The following is an 8,842-nucleotide window of genomic DNA, read 5'->3' as shown; positions in this document are numbered from 1 at the left end:
GCGCGTATATTGAACCGTGCGCATAACTGATCGCTTTCAGTTTGCTTCTGCAACGTCTGCGCCGCGATGAACTCGTCCGTAGAGTTAATAATTGATGGCAAGAAATACTCCGTTGTGATGACGAAGTTACAACTTGATGAACTGAAGGCCGGTAAGTCATTAACAGCTCAATGAAGACGTATTCACATTGTCATGTTTGTACATGGAAATTAAACAGAAGGTTCGAGCCGACGACAACAAATGGCTCGGAATTAAGCGTTTCTGTTGCGTTTGTTTTACGATAAACAGAACCAGCAAAGCTGAGAGCATTGGCCGCTTCTATTGTGGATGCTTCGAAACGGCCAGCTGTCGAGCCAGCGATATATAGCCAGCGCACCGGCGCCCCTGACAGTCGACAGCACTGCGAAGTCCATTGCTGGGGTCGGTGCCGACGGTTATCAGCGCGCCGGCGCCCATGAAGGGTACATGAAGGGCGACGGCGCTGCGGGGTTAGACACGGGAGCGAGTGCCGCAGGCCCGTCGGAACCAACAAACCCGAGAAGTGCTGCCTTAATCGCTGAGGGTAAGCTTGCCGCCCTTCAAGTGTACCAGAGACCTGGAAGAACGCCAATATTATACTAATTCATAAGAAGGGAGACGTTAAAGAATTGAAGAATTGTAGACTCATTAGCTTGCTTTCACTATTGTATAAAATATCCACCAAGATAATTTCCAATAGGATCAGGGCAACACTTGACTTCAGTCAACCAAGAGAACAGGCTGGCTTCAGGGAGAGATATTCTACGATGGATCATATCCATGTCATCAATCAGGTAATCGAGAAATCTGCGGAGTACGATCAACATCTCTATATGGATTCTATAGATTATGAAAAGGCATTTGATTCAGTAGAGATACCGGCCGTCATAGATGCATTGCGTAATCAAGGAGTACAGGAGGCATACGTGAATATCTTGGCAAATATCTAGAGATTCCACAGCTACATTGGTTCTCCACAAGAAAAGTAGAAAATTACCTATCAAGAAAGGGGTCAGGCAAGGAGACACAATCTCTCCCATGCTATTCACTGCATGCTTAGAAGAAGTATTCAAGCTCTTAGACTGGGAAAGCTTAGGAGGGAGGATCAACAACGAATATCTCAGCAACCCTCGGTTTGCAGATGACATTGTGTGGCTCAGCACCAATGGAGATAAATTACCACAAATGATTGAGGAGTTTAGCCGAAAAATTGTGAGAGTGGGGTTGAATATTAATATGCAGAAGACAAAGATAATGTTCAATAGCCTGGCAAGGGAACAATAATTCAGGATCGCCAGTCAGCCTCTAGAGTCTGTAAAGAAGTTTGTTTATCTAGATCAATTACTCACAGGCGACCCTGACCTTGAGAAGGAAATTTACACAAGAATAAAAAAAGGGTTGGAGTGCATACGGCAGGCGTTAACAAAACCTGACTGGGAGCTTACCACTGTCGTTGAAAAGAAAAGTGTACAATCATTGCATTCTACCGGTGCTAAGATATGGGGCACAAACTTGGAGGTTAACAAAAAAGCTCGAGAACAAGTTAAGGACCACGTAAAGGGCGATGGAACGAAAAATGTTAGCCGTAACGTTAAGAGAGAGGAAGAGGGGGGGGGGGGGGTGTATCAGAGAGCAAAAGGGGATGGCCGATATTCTGGTTGACATGAAGAAGAAAAAATGAAGCTGGGCAGTCCATGTAATGCGTAGGATGGATAACCGGTGGACCATTAGAGTTACAGGTTGGGTGACAGGGGAAGGGAAGCGCAGTCGAGGACGGCACAAAATTAGGTGGGATGATGAAATGAGGAAATTTGCAGATGCAAGTTGGAATCAGCTAGCGCAAGACAGGGGTAATTTGAGGGGTAATGCCGCCAATTTTGAGACATGCGCCAGCGAACTAGCCGTAAAAATGCACTGTTGGCTCACTTACTTTTTTAACGAAACGCTCTTTTATGTATTGAAGGACAAACGTAACTGGAGCGCCCATGTATTCCGTTCCACACGCCCCACACTTTGGGGATTGGTATTCAGGTGTCATCCTGGAAATCCATTTCAAGTGGATACGTCTTGCAAGCTCACCGGCTACAATTCGTAAAGTGCAGTATGCGCCGTACAGTAATTGGTTAAGAAGTTAATTAGGGAATTCTTGTTAATTATATGAATATGTGTTTCGATTTTTAGTGCTAGTAACGTCCGCCTCTTCAAATAATCCAGCTCAAGAACCATAATTATGCTATTCCACAGGCGACTTTTAAAAATTGCATAAAATCTAAAAATGATCACACTGTGTATAGTAAATTACATTTATTATTTGCGCGAAAATATCTTGCCGTTGCCATTACAAAAAAAAAAAAAAAAAAAAAAAAAAAAAACCCGGCAGAAACCGTCTTAGGATGACTGTCTACAGTAATGCGATCAGCATTCAAGCAATGTAGCCAACAACGTATTGCTTAAGACACGTATATTCAGTAGTGATCATTCTGAGACTGGCGTTGCTTCGGGTATATGGGCATACACGTGTTCTCAGTTACCGGCCCATGGCGTTCTATGACACTCGCTTGCCGAGGTTGGCAATGACGGCCTGCAGTGATGACGACTATGTGACGACGAAGAAGTAATGACGTCGATGGAACAACGAAGGGCGGTATGACGAAGACGTTACGACGACGGCTTTGTGACAATGACGACTCTGATGATGATAGCGTCATGGCATCACGATAGTCGGATGACGAAGTTGGAATGACGACAATGAAACGACCACGACGGCATCGTGGCAACGAGCGTATACCTGTGCTCCAAGCTGGTAGATAGCTTGAGTCACTGGGTCGGCGTGTAAGATAGATAGATCAGATAGATAAGATAGATAGATAGATCAGATAGATAAGATAGATAGATCAGATAGATAAGATAGATAGATAAGATAGATAGATAGATAGATATAGATAGATAGATAGATAGATAGATAGATAGATAGATAGATAGATAGATACGCCTTTTTCGGTTTCTCACTAACTGCAGATCATCTGTATAGCCGCTCTTGTAGAATACTAATCGCATTAATATTTTTTAATGATATTGCCATCAAAATGAACATGGTCGAGCTCGCCGCGGTGTGTATTTGCCCCAAGTATATTCACTTCTCCCCCGTGTACTGGTAAATTACAAAGATATTCTTAATAAATTTTGAGGAAGCCATAGCTAAAAAATCTACCTAGAAAGTGGTGCCCACGTGTTATCCACCAAATTTTGAGAAAGGAAAAAGCAAGCTATAAGATTATGTCGCCGACAGCTGCACAGACATTCACCGTGTGCTTGAGCAAGCTTTTCTACGAAAAAAAATTCGAAATTATCCCTCGCCTATATTTTGAAATTATTACTCCTCAAAATTTTATTTCTCTTAAAATTCTTGTGATGTCTGCAGCTCTACCTTTTAGTGGTTCACTGGCGAATATGTGTCACACGCATACTTTAAATTCAAAGGCTCATTTCATTTACAATTATTATTCATTTTAAAGTCGTTCTAAAACCTTTTTTTTTTCTCTTGGCGAATCCGGCAGCAGTAGTGGGTAAGGAACAAGAACGGCAGCCATGCACTGGACAAGAACCAAAATTGTCATATTAGTTTGCTAAGCTGCTGGACATGGATAAGGTAAGTTCAACCGTGCCCCTTTTGTTCGCACAAATTTTTCTTGCCGCGCGCTTTGAAAAGAAAGTACACAAGTTTCTTGGTCAAAATATCAATTATTTCGCATGTAACTCGGCGGGGACGCTCAGCCTGCTGTCCGGGAAAAGTATGTGCCTTATGCACTTTTGGTATCGTGCGATCAGCTTCTGTATAGACGCAGATGCAGATGCAGGTGTAGATTTTAGTTACATACTGGCAAGCACCAACTCTGGGGGATTGGCCAAGAATCGGGTGGGTCAGAGTAAAGTGCAAAATAAAAGGTCAAGATTTTGTAGTACAGGTACCGTCCGCGGAGAAGAAACAATGAGGAATGCTGTCTCAGGGGGTCTTCCACGATTACAGGGTGTCCCAGCTATCACGCAGCACGATTAAAGAAAAAAAAAAAAAAGGAGCGACGTTACGCGAAGCAAACATAGTGCATATTGTTTCCAGTACAGCGGAGTAGCCGCCAGTAATTTTTTCGTTACTGATATTTAATTAGCTAATTGTAGTTATATTCAACTCAAGAAGTACTGTCCTAATTATCAAACTGTCAATGAGAAAATTGTAGAGCCACATGAAAAACTCCCGATACAGCTTTCTGTTGCGCAGTACGTGCTACATAAATGTGTTTTTCCGAGCGTGAAAGAAGCCTGCGAATACACGCAAAGTGCCTCGAGCGACCAGCCGCGCGGCAATTCTGCGTGTATTCGCGGGCTCCTTTCACACTCGGAAAAACACGTATTGTGAAAACATAAAAACATCTATTGTCAAAAAAAAAAAAAAGAACAACTTGCATATACATACAAGCAGCCCATGTATGCGTACACACAAGCGCTCGTGTGTATACTTGCATTTAGGTGCACTACCCGCCGGGGTGGCTTAGTCAGCTAAGGCGTTGCGCTGCTGAGCACGAGGTCGCGGGATCGAATCCCGGCCCCGGCGGCCGCATTTCGATGGAGGCGAAATGCAAAAACGCCCGTGTGCTTGCGCTGTAGTGCACGTTAAATAACCCCAGGTGGTCAAAATTAATCAGGAGCCCTCCACTACGGCGTGCCTCATAATCAGAACTGGTTTTGGCACGTAAAACACCAGAAAGAAGAAGAATAACATTTAGGTGCACGTTAAAGAACCGCAGGTGATCAAATTTAATCGATGGAGAGCTCTCCACTACGGCGTCCATCACAACTCGTAAACCGTGCAATATGCAGTTTCGGGACGTTGAAACCACACAATATATCTTATTTGTTTAGGCTTTACTTCTGTCATATCTGTGCGGTCCCTGCGCTAAATGTGTTCCTCGAGAATCTACTAGCACACAGGCATCCAGCACACAGTTGCAGAGTCACTGCAACTTCTTTATGACTATGCTACAAGATTGTCACGTGACACTCCCTCTTAGTCCCATTTTTTTCTTCCCCCATGAGACTAGCACCCCGGAACCACATGGGGTTCACCTCCCTGCCTTTCTTTCCTCCTCGCACAAGCTCGCAGAGAAGTCGCACGAGCAGCAGCATTGTCGACAGTCGTCGGACACCGAAGACCTGTTCGAGGACTGCGAGACGGCGCTGAACGCGCACAGGCCGAGGAACCCGCACTGTTTCCTGGAACTGATGGCCAAAGGGAAGCCGCTGGGCCGACTCGAGATCGAACTGCGCGCCGACGTGGTGCCTAAGACGGCCGAGAACTTCCGGCTCCTCTGCACGGGAGAGAAGGGCTTCGGCTACAAGGGCAGCACGTTCCACAGGATCGTCAAGGACTTCGTCTGTCAGGTACGCACTCGCCTCGAAGGGATCGTCACGGGAGTGGGTGACTAAACTGATCCAGTCAAGTCTAGCTTTAGGCATGACGGAAGCTCCCGCCCCCGTCTCTTGTGTGTTTTTGTCGTTCGTCACGTGCTGGTCGTAGTAACGACCGACTTAATCCGAGCGAACAGACAGGTAGCCCTTCGACAGCAGGTCCTAATATAAGCGGCGAGACTCGTTCAAAAATAGCCCAGAACAAGTGCAACATTGTATGCGAAGCGTCCTGAAGGAGTATATGTGACATGGCACTTTTCGACTTCTCGTTCCTTCTGCGTTGAATGAATGCCCAAACAATCTCATCTTTGTTAATCCATCATCAGCCTATTTTGTACCCACTGCTGGACGAAGGTCTGTCCCAGAGATCTCTAATATTGGGGTCCAAATCCACGCCCCGTCGACTACTCCCTGTAGGTAACAGCGACTACCAATGAATTTCTCCGCAAAGTTCGGGAATTAATATCTCGAAACTGGTGTCATCCTGAGAATTCGTTCCAAGTGGATCCGACTTGCGAACTCCACGGCTAGAATTTGTAAATTGCAATATGGTCCATAAGGTAATTAGTTAAGAACGTAATTAGTGAATTTTGTTAATTAGTCGATTATGCATTTCAATTTCTTGTGCTAGTAATGTTCGCCTCTTCGAGTAGACCAGCTCATGAACTAGAATTGTGCTATCTGCCACAGGCAACCATTACATTTTTTGAAAGGGTTCGCTGAGACACCCTGCATATGTATATACACGCACACACACTCTCTCGTTTATACATATAGCACCCTCGTTTATTGCTTTATGAGCGACGCCACCGTACCTGCAGCCCGAATGACACACGAGGTCAGCAAATTTTGTCGTGTCGTGACGTCATGATGACGCCATGGGTGCGTCATTTCGAGACTGATTTTAGTATCAAATTAAAATTTCCTTTAAGCGCTCGCCGACCTTCTTGACCTCGGAAATGGTGGTGGAAATGGAAAGGGACACTAAATACGCGCACCGCATAAATTTGACTTGTAAAGTATTCTTTGAACGCCCCATGTTCATTTACTTGAAGGGAACAGGTCGTTTATTAATAAACACAATGAAAGCCAGACTTCCCTCTCGAATTTCGCGCTCGTACCTCCGCGCAGTATACGTGGGTTAAAATTAATTAAATTATGGGGTTTTACGTGCCAAAACCACGATCTGATTATGAGGCACGCCGTAGTGGGGGACTCCGAAAATTTGGACCACCTGAGGTTATTTAACGTGCACCGAAATATAAGTACACGGGTGTTTTCGCATTTCGCCCCCCATAGTATATACGTGGGTGGGCCGACACATATTTGAAAGTATTTTCTCCTATTGGTATATACCGCCTTTTGCCGCCGGAGGAGTTCTCGAAGCTTACTAAGTTGAGGCTTTGGTTCCTTTAGCGTGCATTGCACCTACTTTACCGATAATCAAGCAACTTGACCCTAGTAGACGTTCTCGAAAATCCCTGACATCGAAGGCACCCACATTTCGTTTTTATGCCTTATCGCATATATAACAAGCCCATTCTAACAGCGTCTATTTTGCTTTTGCAGAAGGGAATACTCTACCATTAGAGCTTAATCCAATATCCCAGACAACGCAAATGCATCCTTAGTATAAGTCTCTGGTATGCCAGCATCAGGACAATCATGCATCCTGAGGATGTCCTGCACTAATCCTAACTAGCTCCTGATCAGGTCTATTTGTCCGTCCCAAGAAGATACTGAGAACATATACCAGATACATTATTGGAGGACCATTTTAGGATGGTGTCAGGACGTGTTCCAAGGCACTACTGTTTGACACTGTAATTAGCGGGCAGTTCATTATTTAGAAATTGGGTTTAACATATGCATGACGCATCTTGGATATGAGAACCCACATTGTAGGGATCCGTTATGCTATTTGTGCGCTTTCATATGCTCTGAAATCTGAGAAATGTTGTCTTTGTTTCTTGCCACAATTAAAAAGCAGTTCGGTTTCAAACGAACTACCTCGGGTGCAGCACCACCTATGCACTTACAATAGCATAGCCTTCGAGATCTGCTTTTGTTACTTCAAGAGAACCGTCGGTGGAAGGTGCGCCTTAATAATAATAATAATAATAATAATAATAATAATAATAATAATAATAATAATAATAATAATAATAATAATAATAATAATAATAATAATAATAATAATAATAATAATGTCTAAAACAAAACAGTCTACAAATAAACCTTTTTATTGCAGTGTGCCATCTGTATTTAGTTTTTTGGTTATACTCAATTTCGTTCGGGCAAGCACGAAGCTCCCAAATAAACACACCTGGGGCGCGATCTTGTACGCGTTCCAAAATGGAACGGAGGCGTTCCGTTCCATCGAGCCGCACACGATTGGTCAATTTCAACCGCGACGTTCAAATTGACCAATCGTGTGCGGCTCGATGGAACGGAACGCCTCCGTTCCATTTTGGAACGCGTACAAGAACGCGCCCCTGGAAGCAACGTCCCGAGAATATTCTACTGAGGATGTTGCTCGGATATTAGGTTCGCGATAAGTCCAGCAGTAGATGTTCAGTTTAAAATTCATTGTGGTCATGGTGCTGTGTACGTCCTTAGTATATGTCCCATAAAAAGCTAGGACCTTCGGATCTTTCCGGGACATCCACAGGATGTTTTGCGTTGTCTGGGATCCCTCTTCAGTGCCTCTTTAGAGTATGCTGCTTGATAGAACTAAACGTGCGCCGTATCCGTTGTATTTCCGCGCGCACGGTCATGGGCCCGTGGAAGGTGCGCCGAGTGTAATAGAAACCGCACAACGCCCGCGTGCAGGGCGGCTCGTTCGAAACGTCCACGGGCAAAAAGTGCGGACGATCGGCGTACGAGCAGCGGTTCTTCGAAGACGAGAACTTCACGCTGAAGCACGCGGGGCGCGGCCTGCTTTCCATGGCCAACCTGGGGCCCAACAGGAACGGCTCGCAGTTCTTCATCATGCTCACCAAGCAAGTCGCCGCGTTCTTTGGAGCATGTAGAGGGGGCGTCTGTCATAGGGGCTATTGCCTTTCAGGGCGCCGTTCATGGACAACAGGCACGTGGTGTTTGGCAGGATCGCCAAGGGCATGAACGTGGTCAAGAGCATGGCCTCATACGGGACCATCAGCGGCAAGCCAACGACCGAGGTGGTCATCGCCAACTGCGGAAGCCTCTGACCGCGCACCTTCATCTAGCGGCTGCAGGCCATAATGACCGCTAAGCGGAACAGTTACAATCAGTTAAAGACAATGCAGTTACCGTGTTTACTTAAAATTGACGCGCGCTTCGATTAAACGGCGCGCGCTTCCGTATTTTGGTAGATTCTTTA

At 45.2% G+C, this 8,842-nt stretch overlaps 1 protein-coding gene across 1 annotated transcript; it reads left to right on the top strand.

Moving 5' to 3' along the window:
• The first annotated feature begins 490 nt into the window (after positions 1–490).
• On the top strand, positions 491–8,690 carry LOC119441222 (peptidyl-prolyl cis-trans isomerase). The gene is made up of 5 exons (XM_049663018.1): positions 491–562; positions 3,579–3,667; positions 5,170–5,454; positions 8,314–8,483; positions 8,549–8,690. Exons 2-5 carry the CDS (start codon positions 3,659–3,661, stop codon positions 8,688–8,690), a joined length of 606 nt encoding a protein of 201 aa, XP_049518975.1. The 5' UTR covers positions 491–562; positions 3,579–3,658.
• Positions 8,691–8,842: the final 152 nt, after the last annotated feature.

Source organism: Dermacentor silvarum, chromosome 2 (assembly GCF_013339745.2).
Source record: "Dermacentor silvarum isolate Dsil-2018 chromosome 2, BIME_Dsil_1.4, whole genome shotgun sequence".
NCBI lineage: Eukaryota > Metazoa > Arthropoda > Arachnida > Ixodida > Ixodidae > Dermacentor > Dermacentor silvarum.
This window is presented reverse-complemented; position numbering and strand designations above follow the sequence as displayed.